The following is a 19,554-nucleotide window of genomic DNA, read 5'->3' on the forward strand; positions in this document are numbered from 1 at the left end:
GTCCAAGTACAGTACCCCCTAAGGTGTGTGTATTAAGACCTTTAACACTTTCATCCACTGGTCCTACTTTTCCTCTTGCGTAGCAGGTGTGGTCACTGCAAGCAATTGGCACTAGAAAGATAAATCTTTAATTTTCCTAAACACACGTGTGTTGAGATGCTATTTCTGGAATAGATGGAAGCTGCTTTCCCAAATAGTATTGTTGACTACATGACAATAAATTCTTCCATATATACTGCAGTGCTCCTTCCTGAAGGGACAAATAGACACTTCCACTTTTGCCTTCTCTGATCAGAGCAATCAGCATGTCCATGGCATCTAAAGATGAGTATTTCTCTACTCGAGTGAATATCAAGCAGCAAATCTCCACTCCACGGGCAAATGAGCTGTGCCAGGCATTTTAATGAGGGGGTAGGTTAGCCAGGTTATAATTGTCTTTAATTTGCACTTCGAGAAGCTGTAACATTTACCTGAACATGACTGGCACTGGGAGAAGGGGGAAATTATGTCGTACTTTTGAAAAAAAATCAAAGAAACAACTTCAGATCTTGTATTTGAAACAGAATATCCTGCTGACTGACCACGCACATTGGTTGCAGTAGGATTTTTTTGATCCATAGAGTTGAATGATCGCTGCCAGTAGTGAACACAAGAAATCAGTTCCATGGTGGAAAGCATATACTTTCGCTTTTATTTTATCTTTTACTTTTTCTTTTTCAAGAGCGTTTCAGAATGCTCAGCCCTTTTTTCTACTGCATGTTGAATTCCTGCTCTTTGCTCTGTTGTCCTCAGAGACTTGGAAAATTTTTTAACTGAGGTTATCTGAGGTTTTGTCTAGTTTGGTTATTTTTAATAATGAGAAGAAGAGGCTGTCCTTCCCATCCTGCCCACTATTGCACCATTTTACAGTAAAGTATTATTTCCTTCATAGTGAGAAATGGGTGATGTAACATCATATCTAGTGCAGGCCTGTGCACCAGTCCTGGCACCTCTCATGAACTCGCAAACCAAGACTGTTTTCTTATTCTGTTGTGTCTTGCAAACTTCCCCTCTTTCTTTGCAGAAGTTCTTGCAGAAAATACCCATAGGCTTTAATTTCATCCTTACTGCTGCATTTTTTGTTATTTTTCAGCTTCTGCAGTGAATGGTTTTTGCTGTCAGTGTTTCTGTTCTGTAGGAGGGAGCTGTGGGTGGTTACAGCTGTAACGTGTGCACCATAATCTCGAAGCATTTGTTAAAAAATTTCCCGTTTGCTCTGTTTCAATTTTTAACCAGTTGAGTGGCGTGTGCTGGTGCCCTGGGGTAGCCTTTCTGCTCTGGCATCACAGGTTGAATTGCATCCCACCAACATTTGGAGCACTTGCAAATTGCAGCACATTGTACCACAAGACCCACAGCCTCCAAAGAGAGGATGAGATGAGGGATGAAGGTTGTATTTTAAGCCTAGCAATCACTGTGGGTGGGAATTGAGGGGAGAGGCTTCAGAAGATTTGATTTTGTGTTTGGTTTAATTTTTTTCTCCCTAATCTTCCGGCCAGCCAGTCCACAACCCACATTTCTGTTGAAGTCCTGAGGGCATATTAGAGGACAGTGGGAGTTGTCTTGTTGGTAGCCAACAGCAGAAGGGCCGAAGTATTGATTGGGAAATGTGAGAAAAGGATACTGCTTCCTAAGAGGAAGCAGAAGGCATGAACAGCAGGTTTGGATGGGAAGAGAGATTTCAGATTAGGGAAGAGGAGGAAAGAGACCACTGATTGCCTTGGTTTACATCCATCCCAAGTACCTGGGAGCACATGGTTGTTGTGTCCTCATGTTAACACTCTCCACAAGTCCTTTTTTTTTTAACTCTCCTTGTTGTGATGATGTGATATTTGCAATGCACGTTTCCTTGATACTGTTGTTATAGAGACATTTCTCCTCTCCTTGTGCCAACTATTAAGAGCCATCATGTGCAATGGCATTTGAGCTTATTCTTCTCCTGGCATTAGCAGAGACATTTCTTCTCTTTGTAAATGTTGAAACGTTTTGCAGCTTAGCTATAAATATAGCAAAATCATGTTGCTTTAGTTCCAGCATCTGGTAGGATCACTTTAAAATATAATTGAGTAAAAATTAGAATTTAAGCAGCAATTTTGTCACTATTTTGTTATGTTAAAATCAAAAAATTCAACTTTTTTTAGTCATGATATGGATAAACAAATCTTTCTTTCAGGAAACTAAAAATACCTACAAATGCAGTCTCTTTTTCTCAGATTGCTTGCAATTTATATTAGCAGTGGCTTCACGATTTGAAGTGTGGATCTGCCTATTGAACAGCCTGTGGGCTAATGGATATAGGATCGTGGGCTTTGCCAGGGAGACAGACAAACATGAAACCCTGGCTGCCTCTTGTTTGCTATTATGGATGTTCACTTTTGAGAATCTTGTAAAGAAATGAAAGGCAGATGAAACATGTGTCTCATTGCTGTACAGACAGGTTCCTGCAATGCTGGGTGTGCACCAGGGATACAGGAATCAGTTCTCTACACGGCTAAAACTGAGTATTCAACCCCTCTCTTGGAGGAAGTACGTGGCAGATTTGTGGTAGGGTCTAAAATTAAAATAGAGGCTCTATTTATTCTCTCTCTACTTTCCCCCTCCTGTCCCCCTTTTTTCTTTCTTTCTTTCTTTCTCTTTTTTTTTCAATGTCTTATTTTTGGGGGGATCCTTTGGACACAAAGACCTTTGAAATTTTGTCCTAGGTTTTGTCTTTTCAATTCAAACTTCTCATTTTCAGTGCAGAAGTTTTGTTTAACCCCAATAGTAGGTGCTACTATGAGTTCAGGAGAGGTGGCTGCCTGGAAGAAGTTTGGGAACCCTTTTGTGAACTAATTGTGAGTTTAATATCTTGGTCCAACCTTCTTCTCAGCAGTGACAGGTATCTATCCTCCCTTTTGCAAAGTAATTCAAGCATTAAAATTCCCTGTTTGTTTTAAATCAACTGATGAAACTTCTGTGATACTCTGCAAAGAAATATTTATTTATACGTACACAGAGAGCCTGCAGAGCTGGGGCAGAGAAATTATTCTCTTTCAGTCTCAGAGCTCCTCATTCAGTAAGTTGATTTTTGCAAGGGTGAAATGTTTTTATTATCCCTGTTTTTTAATTTGTGTTTCTGTGTAAAAGTAGTAAGACTATTATTTGGGAAAATAACTGAACCATGGATAATTTAATTGTTGGGGTTTTTTTCTTCTGCTGACTTGAAGACTGAAGACATACATGGGAGATCTGTGGCTGTGTCTGGAAATTAATATCATTAATCCCTGCTTCTACTGCAGCTACTTTGAGGGAGGATTTTCTTGGTGAACAGCGTTTGTACTAGAGATTTGTGCTGGAAACTTGTTGCATCTGTTAAAAATGTGTAAGAGGTGGACCCTGCCAGAAGAACTTCATCTAAAGTTAATCAAAGAAGGTAACATAGGCAAAGTGTGGATAAGTGACTGCAGGCTTCCCGAGTCCCATGATTTAGACTATGTTGTTCTTAATATATACAAAAGCCTCACCATTTAGAAGAGACGGCCAGTAGAAAAAGAGAGCTGAACACAGTTTGGTGGTTGTAATTTGCTATCTTTTTGCATCACAACACTTATTTTGCAGCGTTCAGAAAAGATGCGTTACAGAGTGAGAGAATTTTACATGCCATATCTTCATTTAAAAGCTGTGGCACACATTAAATTTAATTACTCTCCTTCTATGGCTTAAATTGAGGGCAGCTTCAAAAATGAGGGTGGCTTCTATTAAACTTAATTACTTTTCCCTGCAGTCTGCATGGTTAGTAATCATGGGTAGATTCTAAACAAAGATACAGTAGAGAGATTCTTTTATGAGAATAGGGCTGGAAAGTAGCCTATAAAATATAGAGAGATGCCAAATACCTTTTATAGTCAGTTTTAATTTATTATTGTTATAGTTAGCTAGTACAATAACAATAATGTTTCAGCGTGATTAAGAAGGTATTGCTGGGGAAGGGGTGTTAGTTGAATTTGGCCTTTCAATATTTAAGCAATGAATTCTTCAATTTCTTCAAGTTCTTTTGCAGATTTATGGGGTGAAAAAAGGTTAATGATAGAATTTTTTTTACAATGTGTTCTATTGACTATAGATGGCAGATCTGACAGTTAAAATGAAAATTGTTCCAGAAGAAACTTGAGTCGAACTAATTATTTGAGATGTTATAGGGATGTATAATTATATTCACCTTTAAAAAAAAAAAAAAAGAGCAGGGGAAAAAAGTTTTATTACAACTGTGCTTTTTAAAGAACAAGTGGAGAAATAAAAGCAGTAATTGTTCTTAATTATAGCTAACTGTAATTGCACACAACCGCAATATGCAGCACATCAGCAGCAGATTAAGAGATCCTGGCATATGTGTAGTGTACAGAGCAACTCTGAGCAGAGGTGCAGTTTTATGAATACAGTTACGTATAATTTAGGTCTCCTACTTCAGATTCCATCCGTGTTGATTTTATTTTATTTTTATGGCTATTATGGCAAGATGATTGTCAGCTGGAAATTGCTGCTGCAATGATTTCTCTGCGTACAAACCAGTCAAAAACCTTCAAAAGGAAAACTTGTTTCTTTTACACCAGTGATGTGGTGTGACCAGGGGAGATTTTCTCGAATGCCCTTGTGTATCTACTGATGCAGATGGATGGCTAGCAGGATTTTTTTTCTGAAGCATCTCAGTATAATCAGCGCCGAGCTCCCGAGGATTCTGCAGCATGGTTGGAAATCTTTGTTAGCAATCTATCTACAAGGTTTTTTAGATTCAAACCCTCAAACATGTAACCCGTGAGTCTTTAGCCGATGTGAAAACGCTGCTTTCAGGAATGTGAATGCCTAAAGGTAGACTGATTTCTTCTCTTTGCACCTGATTTACAGCCTCACTTTTTTTCAGCTGTGTGCACACAGCTCCTGTTTTTGAGTGCAGTTTTGCCTGTAAAACATTGAGCTGTCATTAAAGAGTCAACTAAAGAGGGAGTGCAGATGCTTAAAAGAGGCTGCTGAGCTTCAAAAGTACTCAGTGTGTTTCCTACTCCAAAACAGATCATTGCTGAAGGAGCAGGGGTCAATGAGCACCATGCTACCAATGAACGTGTGCATAGTCCTGTGATGGTAATTTCTGCATCTCTTCAGTACTTCAGATGCTTTCAGTCTTTGTCTTGAAGTGCCAGGAATCCTCTCCCATGTTCCCAACCTGTTTTAAGCTGTTCCTTTTACCCAAAAATAAATAAAACCCATCTGTCACTGAATGCCTTCCTTCCCAAACACCTTTTTGCAAAATGTTTCAGTCCTGGGCCAGCAAAAGAGTTAATTTTAAAACTTTGTGGATCAGAAGGGATCCTTTAAACTGCTGACAGAGGGTTGATTTTTTGCCCTATTTGCTGGTACAAACTATAGCTCCCATTGTAAGAAGATGTGCTTCTAAGTTTATTTGGCTCTGTAGTTTGTGAAAAGCGTCGATGTCTCCCCCAAAGCAGCAGAGAAAGCTTTCTGAAAGAACTGTGTGCTTTTAAAAAAGGAGGTTCACCAAGATGGACAATGATGCACAAGAAGTGAGTAGCAGATATATTCAAGAGTGAAAAGCAACATCAAGTAATTGGGCAAAGTCAGTCACAGCAAAAAGAACAGGTAAAATGGATGACTGAGCACACAAGCAAACATGTAGAGATGTAGATATAATAGAAGTTAAACTCATTCTTGCAGGTAGCAATAAGAAATCAAAACTTGTTTTACTGCGTGGAGAATCTCGTGGTAACTGGCACGTTCTAAATGAATCGTTCACTTCAAATGGCAGCACTGTAGCTAAAATGTATCTATTACAGGGCTGCTGATAAGCAAATATGAGCAGTATTTTTTGACAGCCAGTTGTGGTTGTTTTTAATAAATCCGTGTTAAGTAGAAAAGGAACAAAAGCTGACACCCACATAACAATCCACTTTGGCTACTGCTTTCTCGCTCCAAGTATAGATGGATGCATTGACCCAGATCAGAAATTCTTGAAGGATAATTCTGGTTAGTAGAAGCCAACATGGAATTAGATGTGTATACATTTGTGTATGTGTTCCCAGAAAAGCTAATGATACGATTGCAAATGCTGAACATGTTCCCCACTCCTCTTTGTTAATACAGTGTTGCTTATGCTCTGCAATAAACTATTATTTCTGTGCTATTTCTGTAATTACATTTAATAATCGTCTCTCACAGTCCAATAGTATCAAACGTAGGAGTCTTTTCAACAAACTATGATAAATAGCTCCTTGCAGAACTGTTGTACTTGCGGAAGCTTTATGGCTCTCTTTGTAAGATTTGTCATTTTCTTAATGCAGCTTCAAAAAGCTTCTGAGCTTTGTTATGGACCATCACTGTATTTTTCCCTTCCCCCTCTGCCTTGGAGTGTAGCTGGGTAAATGAAGCTTAATGTGCCATTTCCAAGCACTGTGACACTCCTCCAGGGCTGGTTACATTTACCATTGCTAAAGTATAAATAAGTGAGTTTTAATGAGCAGGAATGGTTGCTAATAGCCGATTCAGGTACTTAGTAGTCCATGTTATTTAACTGTGGTAGAATTACGAAACATAAATGGTCTGATGATTAATAGATGAACCTGCTACATATTGCAGCCTAATAGTTTTTGCCATTAAAGAACTATCTTAGCATCTTTTGGTTTGGATGTGGCTGGGGAGAAAAGGGCTTGCTTGTAGATTTATATCACTGGTAATTTACACTTTAAAACACTTTATGTCGTAATTTCACAACACCATCTATATATTGTTCAGTAACATTTACGAACTTGTTGGAGAACAATGGTACTTGTGTACTTCAATTTCCTGAGGTGGTCAGCTCTGCAGATTTATTCTCTCTGTTTAGGGTTGTCAAAAATAAACTCAACCAATCCTTTTAAGGTCAGAAATAAGACAGTGAGTTAGCTCCTAATCTCTTTTCTTCTCCTGTCCCATTAATTTTGAGCAGCGGTAGAAGGACCAATAAGCACAAAACTTGACGGTGGTTTTTTAAACATTTCTGATTTGTGTGAGGACAGGTGGCAAGAGAAAAAGAAAAAACGAGGCAAGAAAATAACAGATGAACAAGAAATGAGCAAGAATGAAGAAATAATAGCATCCAACATCTGTTGCAGTTTGTGCTGAGATACTCCAGAAGATACCGCAGTATTTATGGAAATATGAGGACTGTTTTGAACTGCAGCTAATGGGACACAGACTACTGGCTGGCAGCCTTGTTCAGAGTCCTTTCTGCTTTTTTCCTATTCCATCCCGTGTTTCAACCTGGCATCGCTGTATTTTAGATTACAAGGAGGAGATGATAGGACAGAAAGGAACTAAGCAGTGAATTTATACTTGACTCATCATCATGTCCGGGCTTCGTGAACAAAGATTTGGGAAGGGCTCTACTCACGTTTGTTACAAGCGCACTGGTGGCTAAAAAGGCCAATGCGAGATAGGCACGTCCAGTTGCAAAAGACACAGCAGAAAGACTCCTTAGGTGGTAAATTCTGCAAGGCACAATTCTTTCTGCGTTGTCTTTTCTCCTCGAGAGCGATCCTGCGTGCGTTCTCAAAAGCATCAACAGCATTATAGATGCTGTGTCTCCAGGCCTCCCGATTGGAGGCCAAAGTAGACCAGTTAGGTTGATCACCATGGCCAAGGCTGAGATGTTGTGTCAGGGAGTCCTTGTATTTTTTCTTCAGGGCTCCTCTCATGCGGTAGCCAGTGGCAAGTTCACCATAGAGCAGGATCTTAGGGAGGTGGTGGTCCTTCATCCTTGAGACGTGCCCTGCCCAGCGCAGCTGTGTTCTCAGCAACATGGCCTCAGTACTTGTGACTGCTGCTTGTTCTAGAACAGACATGTTAGTCACATAATCTGACCAGTAGATGTTTAGGATTTTACGGAGGCAGCATTGATGGAAGCGTTCTAGGAGTCACAGGTGATGGCGGTAGATGACCCATGATTCAGATCCATATAAGAGAGTAGACAGCACTATGGCTCTGTAAAAACTGATCTTTGTACTTTTCTTCAGGTGTTTATTTCACCAAACTCTTTTGTGAAGCTTTCCGAAGGCACTACATGCCTTTGCTAACCTGTTGTCTATCTCTCCATCAATCTTACCGTCCGTATACTTGACTACCAGCTGGAGAAAGGAAGTAACTGTTCCAGCAGGTGGATGAAAAGACAATATGGGCAGATGTCTGAAGGAAATGTTGGCAACACTGGTGTTTCAGGTAGAGACAAGCTGTTTTCAGCAGTTCCTGTATCTATCTGATGCTAAAGAAAAGCAGGCTTTTCCAAAGTCATGGAATGCTTCCCCTGAGGCTGGGTTAAAGTAGCAACAGCGTTCATCAGGGCAGGTTTGTTTCCATAGCAGGCAGTGCAGGTAGAGCAGTTTGCATCTGTCCGTGGTACAGCATGTGGCCATGTCCAGCATCCCTCCTACTGTGTGGCACTTCAGTAAGAGCTGATCTTGTGGGATTTCTGGTATTTGCTCCTTCTGATTGGAAAAATACAGCAAGAGTTGCACCGCCCTCAAAACTGAAAGTGGAAAGACCCCACCCAAATCCTGGAAATCTGTGGGATTTTCCGGGGGGGGGGGGTTGTTTCTTTGTTTTGTTGTTTTGTTTGGGGGAGGGTTTGGTTTTGTTTTGTTTGGATTTTGTGTAGTGTTGGGTTGGGTTTTTGTGAATTGAGCAAAGAAGACCACCCTCTTCCTAACTTACCTTAGTTCTTCTAAGGCACCTATACCTGAGTATCACAGTTTGTTCTAGAAGTCCCTCAGCTTCACAAAACTTCAGAGATCCCCAAATGCCCGTCTCAGCCCAGTATGCATTGGATAAGAAAATGAGTAACTACTTGAATACATAATAGCTGAAGTATTCAAGTTGTTCTTCTTCACTAAAGTATTTAGAGATCAGGGTGAGATGCCATTTCCAAGCTTGGCATTTCTTGGCAGAGAATCAAGAGTTACTTCTCTGAAATAAGTTTAAATAAAGCCTCCAAATTTTGTGAGTGGCTTTAAGTCTGTGTATATTAGTGAAAACATCTGACAGCAGGGAATACCAAAGTTTTGAACTGTTAGCATTGCAAAATTTGAGGGGGAATGTAGGTGTGAAGAGTGAGGTGTGGGCATTCAATAGAAAACAGTCGTTGGGGTGGCTTTTTTTTTTTGGCATTCATCACTGAAGACATCAACATTTTACCCAACCAGCAGCTGCTACATCATAAAAGACACTTGTGTAAATGACACATATAACCGCATCTCTCACCCTACAGAAACATGACAAATTCTTGCATAACAAAAGATACCTACTGCAGCCCTGTGCAACATCCCAGAAAATAAGGAAATCATCTAGGACATCACCATCTATAGTACTTGAATAATTTCTTTGTCTTCCTTCATATACCTTATGCAACCTTGTGATTGTATGACTTCTTGGGGTTGCTCAGCCTAGAGAAGAGAAGGCTCTGGCCAGGCCTTCTAGCACCATCTAGTACTAAAGAGGATCTATAGGAAAGATGAGGAGGGGCCCTTTATTGAAGACTGTAGTGACAGCAGAAGAGGAAATGGCTTTAAACTAAAGAGGATAGATTTAGATTAGATATTAGGAAGAAGTTCTTCCCTATGAGGGTGGTGATGCCCTAGCAGAGGTTGCCCAGAGAAGTTGTGGATGCCCCACCTCTGGAAGTGTTCAAGGCCATGTTGGGTAGGGCTTTGAGCAACCTGGTCTAGTGGAAGGTGTCCCTGCCCACGGCATGATCTTTAAGGTCCTTTCCAACAAAAATCATTTTGTGACTCCATAATTCTACTGAATTAGCACATAATCCAGAATTCTCCTTTTGTTCTATATTTGTTTGACCTCAAATTACTGTTGAGACTTTGGGTGTGATTCCCCTCCTTTCACTGAACAGTAAGAAGACACGGTGATAAAGTATAATCACTGCACCAATGGCAGTGGTACCATGAGGTCCAGGTCAGTCAAATGCCAAATGTGTAAAATTTTCTACTCTGGGAGGTTGCAGTATGTTCAATGAGCATATGGGGAGGAACATCTGTTCTGTTTTGGATGATCTTTCTTCTCATTTTGGAGAGAGACAGAGGCTATTTTCCTCCTACTGAGCTCATACAGCTCCCTAAGACAGTTGCCTGTGCATCACTTCTTTCTGTCCCTGCGCTAACAGGGTGATGGTGTAGGAGTTGGTGGATTCTCCCCCATGTTCTTTCTGCTGCTTCCTGTGTCCCAGAGAGCCAAATTCTGTACCCATGGTGCTTTCTTCCTTCATTTCCAAGCCATCAGCTTTCAAAATGAATCACTTCCCTGAGAAAACACATGGCAACAGCATTTCCTGGGCTGCAAGGGCCATGTCTGCAAATCCATGAAGGTAGGGTCTGACCTTGGAGCAAAGCACCAGAGTGGGATATTTCTTCATTTCTTCTCCATATCCTGGCATTTCTCCCTGATGACCCTGGCTGAATTGCATCCCATCCATGCCCCCATTACCACTCTCTAAAATGGACACTGTTGTGTTTCTTTCACCTATTAATTTTTATCTTGCTCTTTAATACCAGAGCAGAAGATATATGAGAGAGAAGTTTTCATCTGATGTCCTTGGTGGGTAGTTAGACAAGAAGCCAAGATCTTAGCTGGGAGTTGTAGTTAAATTGCAAAGAGGGAGGATTTGGCCTGAATTATGGCTTAACTTGTAAGTTGGCATTTATTTAAGTTGTAAGTTATAATATTGCTGTTTTTAAAGATGTTGGGGTGAAAGTTAAATAAGAATTCAATTTTTTATAAAATATATAAAATAGTCACAACTATGAGGGCAGGTTCAATTTGGGGTATTATTTGCATGCAGGATGATGGACTTTGCATTCAGGATACACTAGACTTGAATGGTTTAGGTGGCAGCTGATTATCATTGAATACACAGAGATTTCTTTCCTCTCACCTGAGGAGGAATAAAAAATCCAAAAGTAGCAAATTTAGAATAGTGAAAAATGCAGCTCTTAAAAATAATCGTGGGAGAAAACAACAAGCATGTTTGCTCATGTCCTTTATCTCAGTCAGCTAATCTTGCAGAATGTCAGCTTGCATAGAAATAGATTTTTACATATGAACTTGTTACATCACTTCCTAAAAAAAGAGTATTTAGCTTGTACTTAAATAGCACATTCAGAGACTGTTTATGCAGTATTTCTGCTGTAAATGTGTGATCCTTGTTAGGTAGCTAAGCTCAGTGTGAGGCTTTAAAATGGCATTGTATTTATTTGCTGCTTACTGTGTGAAAGATAAAATACTTACAGAAGTATCAGTTTGAAATCTTGATAGTTTTTAATAGTTTCACTTTTTTTAAAAGATGAAATTGTTTTTGACCGTTTTGATCTCTAGTTGTCATAGGGACCAATTCTACCAAAAAATTATGCTAAAAGCATGTGATATAGAGAAAACAAAGCCTTCTCTGAAATCCACTAAATTAGTCATAGCAAAACTGAATTCAAAATCTAAACCCTGTGTTTTATCCAAACGTAGCTTGTTTATGTTCTGTTCTCTAACAAAGCTGAGAAACCACCCAATTTAAGACCAGTGAAATATCTTGTGTCTCACAATGGTATTTCAATACACACTATTAATTCTTCCAAGTCAACTCAGACGTAGTCCCCCATGTGATTTTTAGGAAGAGCAGAAACAACAATGTGTCTTTGAAGGTGCCATTTTTCACCTCAAATGTGAAATCAATGTCCTGACCATTTGTGGTCATTAAAAACCCCACAACACCCTTCTGCATTGACTCCCAAGTCTTGGTGAAACTCCAAGAAAGTAATTATATTCCTCCTGATACAACCTTGCTTTTAAAGCTAATTTAAAGTTCCTCTTCAGCTGTTCTCTCCTGCTTTAAGTGGAAAATCCTTCTTATCCCCTTGTAAACTTTTCTTTAGTTCTGCTTTATACTGACAATTAGTGACCATCTTTTGCCATGTTGCTGATGCACATCTGTGCAGGAGCAGCGAGCGTGTCTGCAAGCATGAACCCTACAATTAAAAAAGCTGTTTGTTCATGGTCTGGTTAAAAGCCACTGAAATTTATGGGATGTATCTCTTTGAGTTGGTGGTCACAGGAGCCATCATCGCTCTAGCTGAGGGATGTTGTTCAACAGTAAGTTTTGGACCCCTGCAGTGTTTTTCCTGGCAAGTCAGGTTTGCACTGGGGCAAAACAACGAACGACTTCATGGGTTATGCAATATATGAAAATATTCAAGGTAGAACTTCCTAGATATCAACATGATTGCAGTTTGTTACACACACATTATCAGTACATTTGACATATCCACCTATGCCCACACTGGATATTCATGGAAAAAAAAACCAAAATAACTTTTCAAGTGATCCTCCCAAATGCCTCATTTCTCTTCAGCTTGTACTTATTTCTGTTTACAAATATATCCCTTCCAGTAAGATTAATGATTGTGTCAGTTTTGAGACTGTGTTTAGGAAAGGGTTGAACATTTCACCCAAACCAGAAATACCAGCTTAACCTTTGGGGTTTTTTTTTGTACTTCATGGAAATTGAGCACAAGTAATAGAACTAACTGCTGCTACACGTCCCAGGGAATCAAAGGGGTCATGTTCTCCTGCCCTCAAAAAGACAGGACCTTCTAACCCTCCTGGTTAAATATCAGCTGCTGACTCTGGGTTGGAGACTTTTCTTCCCAAAATTGAAGGCTCCCATATTCTGCATCTTGAGGCTTTTCTGCTTGCTATCATGCTGCATTCTTAATAGCACACCATACAGATCCCTTCTCCAGCCTTGCCCTTATCCTCATGTGCCTTGTGTGCCGTAGGCGGGCTTTATCCTCTCCTCAAAGTGTGAGATGGAAAAAGGAAGAACGGTGACACGATTGCAGGAATGTGTTGCTGCCTTTCTTTTTGCATCTTCCCCAGCACCCCGACAGATTGCTTAGCTAGAATCCATATGCTTTCCTTTTTAGAAAAAAACTTGTGCTCAGTGGAGACCTACAGCTTTCAAATCATTAAGGGTCATGATACTGCAGAAGAAAAACTGGTTTCTGTGCAATAATCTTGACTTGTGTGGTTTGAACTTGGTACTTGCTAAGGTTCCTGGCATACATCTAGCTGAGTTTATATAAGATGACCTCAGCTGCCCTTTAGAACCTTCCCTGTCTCCTGTGCCTCAGTTTACATCTCTGCAGAAGAACAGCATAGAATCTAAAACCTAGCAAAAATCATCACAATGCCCTTCCATGAGCAGAGAGACCTTCCACCAGACCAGGTTAGTCCAAGCCCCATCCAACCTGACCTTGAACACTTCCAGGGATGGGCCAGCCACAACTACTCTTGGCAAAAGTTTAACCTCAGAGTTGTGTTGTGCCAAATCCTGCATGTAGGTGGGCAACAGCAGCTACCAGTCAGCCTCTGAGAGCAGAGCACCATATGATTTCTCAGTGAACAAAACATTTAATACAAACACAACACTTTCCAGATAATACGAAGAGTTTTCCCGAACAACTCTCTTCAAACAGAACTATTAGGCAGTGAAGTCTGTTTGCTGATCTTTATGCAGATCTTCCCACTTCCACTTCACTATAAGGTTTTGACTAAAATATTTATACTTTTCTGCTTTGGTATACATCCTACTCCAATCCTACGGGAAGGATTTCTCAGCCTGAAGAGAAAATGACAAAATGTGTGTGTGGTGCTTGGTTCATCTACACTGGTTTTCTGGGCTTTGATAATATCTACATAGTCTTCACTTGAGAGTGCAGAGCCTCTTCAGTACATCAAAGCTCTTCGCAGGTCTCATGAGCAACTTGTAAGCCAGCATTTTGCTTCTTTGGAAGACCTTATGGGAGACTGTAGCATCTTGGGGTGTAGACCTCCTGCCCAGCACCCTCCTGGTTCCAACAGAGCCTTCATCTTCCATATGTACCATTTCTGCCGCCCCAGATCCATCCTCTGTAGCTGAGCACAAAATGCTTGGAAATTGCAAATGACCTTCCTGGAAATGCTGCCACTGCTCTTCTGTAATGTCACCCTCCATGTAACAGCTTTTCCAGGGTCTACAGCCTTGTCCTCTTCTGACCTTAGCCTTGTTGTACATTAGCTTATGCCATTTGCATTGGCACTGATTTCAGTGGAATTCGGGGCAGCTCTGATGAAGCATTCAATTTTCCATCCTCACCCTTTTTCAAGGTCATCTTTTCATATCATAGACAGGATGTGAAAATACGTGATCTTATATTCATCCTCCTTTTGAGTATTATCCTTCTTTTGCTTTTATCCAAGTGGGTTTTTTTCCCTGTAGATACAGTATATTATGAGTTACATTTATTGTGTGTGTCATTGGGGAGTACTAGGGGCCTGAAAATTGGTTGTACAAGTCTAGCTTCAGTTTCTTGAAATACTACAGAATGAGTATCCATTATCTTTAAATAAACTTTAAGGGTTTTCTTGATGAGTAATTTGCTCCATAAGATTTTCTTTTTTAAACTCCAATGAAATATATTTATAGAGCAGTGTTTCAATTCTTGATATTTATAGGACACTTACAGTGGACATTAACCATCTTCAGCAGTCCACATGCCATTTATTTCCAGTGACATTGCAGGGATAATTGTGTTTGTTTTCTAAGAAAATATTTTTAGTTTCATCATCTAAAGGGAGTTTTAATTTGTTTTTATGGTATAAGTGTTTACTGAGTTGATGAGAAGCAGTGAAATCTTTGGATAGTTGGGAAGTAATCAGACTTCTCTTTTACTTCTAAGTTTGAGCTTTATTTGAGATGGATCTATATTTCAAAAATCATTACCTTACATATTTTTGCTTAAAATTGGAATTTGATCTGACCAAATGTGAAACTGGCAACACAATTAATTACATTAAAAATGTATATGCTAAAGACCTGCAGTGTCTTTGTTTAACATTCTGATCACATTCAGAATTTTTACCACTATATCGACTATTTAATAACTGTTTTCACAACTCTAACATCTCTTGTAGGGAGGGTTATTTAACAAAAATGAAAATCTTTAGAAATTTAAATGCACCAATCACTCACTGCTCTGCTCAGAAGCTGACAGTGTGGTTCCAGTTTAACATCCTCTTTTAGACCTACCTGATTCTGCTCCTTGATGCTTCCTGCAGTACCCACCTGTGATTTGCCTGGTTGTCTCTTTAAGCTGGATGAGCAACTGCTATTTTATAGAATGTGCTCCCACACCCTAAAGCAATAAGGTTTGGGCTATTCTGCTATTAGAACAGTAATAGGTAGCTAAATGCTATGGAACCCCTTTAGAAAAAGAAACAAAGAAACGCCCGGCCTGACTTTTTAGTCCAGGTTCTTTCCCTCAAAAAAAAAAGGCATTTCAGTGAAAAGAGATGATGTCTGGGACCAGTGGTGGAAGGGGAAAAAATCCTGACTGTTGGAACCATTTAGTGATTCGGTTCTTTGTTAGGTTACAAACGATATTATGTTAATTCTTTGAACTGTGTAAGCCATGAGTAGGGCTTGGAAAATAAGGCTCTGTGATACCAATGTGCAGGAGATAAATGAAAATAAAATATCTAAAATGTCCAGCTGTATCACACAACCCCATAGAAACCAAGTCTGTATCACTCCACTCTAATTTAATTTTCTTATCTCTTTACATTCACTTCCTCTTGCTCCTGGCTCTCACCTTTGATGTCATTTATATCATGGACTTTGTTCATCACAGACACCTACTAAATACATACCCATCTGCCTAAGATGGGGTGGGAACCAGCTCTTCTGAGGTGGCTTCAATATCTGCTGGTCTGTTGATGAATGGTGCGTGAAAAAAAAAGGGTGTGCCCCATCTTTTTATTTCTTGCTTATTCTTCTTTGCAACCACTGAACACAGTTCTGATCTGTGCCTTTTGAAGCAAAACACTGGCAGGTTTCAGGCTACCTTCTGTGACCAGCAAACTGCACAGCTTAGAGGTAGAGACTCAGTGGAAAATGCATAGCCATGCGTGTTTAGAGGGCCCATTTCTTCTTCTCTGACACTGTAGTGGAGTCCACAGTTGCCAGCGTAACTATTAAGGAAAAAGCCTGGGTGTCACTGTGGGATGCTCAATTAAAAAAAAATTATAATTAAAAAAATTAGGCCCTTGTAGCTGCTCATATAGTTCATATGGTGCCAAAAAGCAAGGGGGATCTAGAAAGACCTCCTGAAGAGGAGCTCTGGGTTATTGTGGTATTTAAGAAAATAACTCTGTAGTTGCCTCATCAAAAAAGTCACTTCAGAACATGGTGAAACTCTAGAAGAGCCTTCAAAAATATATTTCTTTGTTTTTTTTTTTCCTTTGGATTCATAAATAAATTAGGCTTGGAGGTTCAAACTGTATATATAAGGTTTATAGCCTTGCAACAAAAATGCATAGACTTGGTTCCATCCTAAGAGATCATTAGATCCATAGTTTGGGAAATTGTTAAGGCAAGGAAGATTTTGAGACCTGTCTTAATTACTACCACCACCCTTTATAAAAAGGATTCCCTCCCCCATATGTAAAAGTGGATGGAAGGATTTTCTGTTCCTCAGCTGTAAAGCTCCAAGCTACAGATGTGAAATTTTGCAATTTGTATCTCAGCTGAAGCAAACAGGGTATGAACTAACCTGTTACCTTTCATGCAGCAAACTTAACCATAGGGCAGAGATTTCATACCTGGATGAGAAAAGCATGAAATGAGATGGACCTCTGGTCCAGTTTAGGACAACAAACCCCCTTATGCCTCCTTGCTGTTTTTTTTTAGGACCTAATAAATGGGAGAGAAAGGAGAAAAGGAGCTATCCAACTGTTTTCCTCATGCTTGGATGAGGTCTAAGCAAATGTGCTGGGGAGGGGAACAAGGACATACAGTGATGGTAGATCTGGGATGTATTTTAAGGACTGTGTACTTAGCTAATGATAATGTATTTAATTGTGCTTTAGTGTGACATACCACTACATTAGCCTGCTTTCACCATCTCACACTCAGCTTCCCTCAAACAAATTGCAAACCCACAAGAGAGTTTCAGACAAGTAACACTTCCAAATATGAAGTCACGTATTTGGAAAATAACTATAGTTTAAACCCACCACAAGAAGATTCAACATTAACATGGTATTTTTTTCAGTGCATAACATGATTGTAGAACTGTATAATGTCTTGCTTTTGCTGCAACACTTGAAAAAAAAGGGAACATTTTCCACAGGAAAATTGGCCCAGTGCTGCGTTTTGGCTATGTAAGATCATGCAGTGCTGGCATTTGAAATAGTGATAATTTTATGCCTAAAAAAATGAGTAATTGTACCACGGAGGACTTTATTCTGATGAAATCCTTAGATCACACTCCGTCATCTGTTTTTTTTGCATTCTTTTGTATATGATCATGGGGACATCGCACCTGCAAGCGACGCGTTTGCGTACGAAGCTGTGTACGTGTGTCTGTGTACGTGTGTCTGCACTCCTGCAAAATACAAGCAGTATAAAGGCTTCTTTAAAATTTTATAGCTGTTTAAAACACGAGATAATCTTTTTCCACTTTGTGTCTTTCAGAGAGACTGCCACAGAGTTATCTGGAACATTACCAAGGTAAGCAAGTTGCTCTAAACTGCATCTGTGTGTCAGTGTCTGGAAGGTGCTGAAAGAAGCACGACCTTTTGAGCCAGAACGTGATCCTTTTCCTAAGGAAAACTGCTGGGATACTGAGAACTGGGGCTGCATGCCACAGACACTGAAATACTGGCACAGCCAAACCCACACAGTTAAAGCAATGTGTTGAAGTGGCTTTGAGGCTCAGCACAGTTGTGCTCCTGATGAGAAAAATCCCAGCTGTGGCTTCCTTCCAGCTGTGCAATTATACCCATTGCAGGTGGTTTGGCTTTTGCTTTACATCTCACCTGAGGGATGAGGGGAGGGAAACCTGGAGGTAGGAGGAAGAAACACTGTGATCTTAAGACATTTTCATTTGGAAAGCAGCTTAGACCAGATTCTTCTGTGCTGAGAAAGCTTTTCATAAAATAATAGAACTAGACAAGACTCCCAGGCTGTGAGAGAGGTTTTTGAAGAGAGACCTGCCTACGTATTGTCAGAGGGTGCAATAAAATGCTGTAATCATACAGAAAGTTGGAGAGAAGGGAAACACAAAAATCTGATATGGTAACCTGTCACTTAGGAGAGATGCCTGTGAGTTAAAAAAAAGGTGTTCTCAGTCCACTCATACCTTCTGTCACCAGTTTTGCTCTCTGAGATGCAGGGGGTTTTAGTGGTGTCATGGTTTTGGGGGGTTTTGTTACCCTCTGATTAAAAGCAGTGTTGTAGTTCAGAAAACATATAATGTAAAAGGAATGTTTCAGTTTTCTTTAAACATGGTAGTACATATAAGTTATTTCTGCTTCTAAGGCAAGGAAAAAATACCTGCCTTTCTTTAGGGTGTGTGTGGTATATACTAGTTGACTTGCTTATATTGATAAGTTGCAAAAATGTATATTTTCACTATATGTGGTGCTTTTCCCACTCTGTAAACAATTTGTTCTGTTGGTACAAACTTGTGTGATTTATGTAATTAGTTTATTTAATAGATAAATTTGTTTTTATGGCTGTCATTTGATATCCACAGTTGTTCAAGGAAATATGCTGGTGAAATTTTACCAAGTGTTTGAAGTGCTGACCAATGATCAGGCCTACCTGACACAAAAGATTTTTTTAATCTTTCTTGAAAAATAATTGCAATTCTTCATACTTACCAAAAAAAAAAAAAAAAAAAAAAAGAGATTCAACAGAGTAGCCATGTCCTTGATTAGGAATGTCAACATCAATGCTTAGCTGTATCTTTTACTGCTTTTAGTGCTAAAATATTTCCAGTTTGACTGCATACCCCAATTGGTTAGGTATTATAGGACTAATATACTGGAAACATGAAGTTCTTATACTGCAGAAATGAATTCCACTTCAAATTAAAGTTAAAATGAGATACATAAGTGCTTGAATAAACATCCTGTTTTGTACTTGCCATTAATGATTGTCTAAATGTGCTTTTTGAATTATTACCACAAGGCTTTAATTTCAACTGTAGCAAGATGTCACAAGTAAAAATCAGATTATACCAGCAATGTGCACAAGGGACTGTAATTGTGTTATAAATATTAAACTGAATGATCTTGTCATGATTTAAAACAAATGTTTCCAGCTGGGTGCAGGTTGGCTTGTCCTCCAGCCTTCAGGATTCACCTGTTCCTACATCTCTCTAAACAAGCAGTTCTTTGGGGTTTTTAATCTTATGGTGTGATGTACTAATCTAATATTTTTTGTTCTTTCAAACTTCAAGAGAATCACTTTGCTATTATTAATTCATAACAGTGAAATAGTCTAATTTCCCCACCAACACCACATCTTCTTCCATCTTCACCCTGAAACTACGTTACAGCACAGAAAATTCTAGGTGTTGCACCTTGCTGAAATTAATAACCACTTTCCTATAATCA

The 19,554-nt window shown here is 39.5% G+C and overlaps 1 protein-coding gene across 1 annotated transcript in view; it reads left to right on the plus strand.

The window, feature by feature from the left end:
• Positions 1-19,554, plus strand: part of CELF2 (CUGBP Elav-like family member 2) — a 374,279-nt gene that overhangs the window by 49,391 nt on the left and 305,334 nt on the right. Inside the window, 1 exon segment of the mRNA XM_032689527.1 lies at positions 17,627-17,662. Within this exon segment, the coding sequence (XP_032545418.1) occupies positions 17,627-17,662 (36 nt within the window).

Source organism: Chiroxiphia lanceolata, chromosome 5 (assembly GCF_009829145.1).
Source record: "Chiroxiphia lanceolata isolate bChiLan1 chromosome 5, bChiLan1.pri, whole genome shotgun sequence".
Classification (NCBI taxonomy): domain Eukaryota; kingdom Metazoa; phylum Chordata; class Aves; order Passeriformes; family Pipridae; genus Chiroxiphia; species Chiroxiphia lanceolata.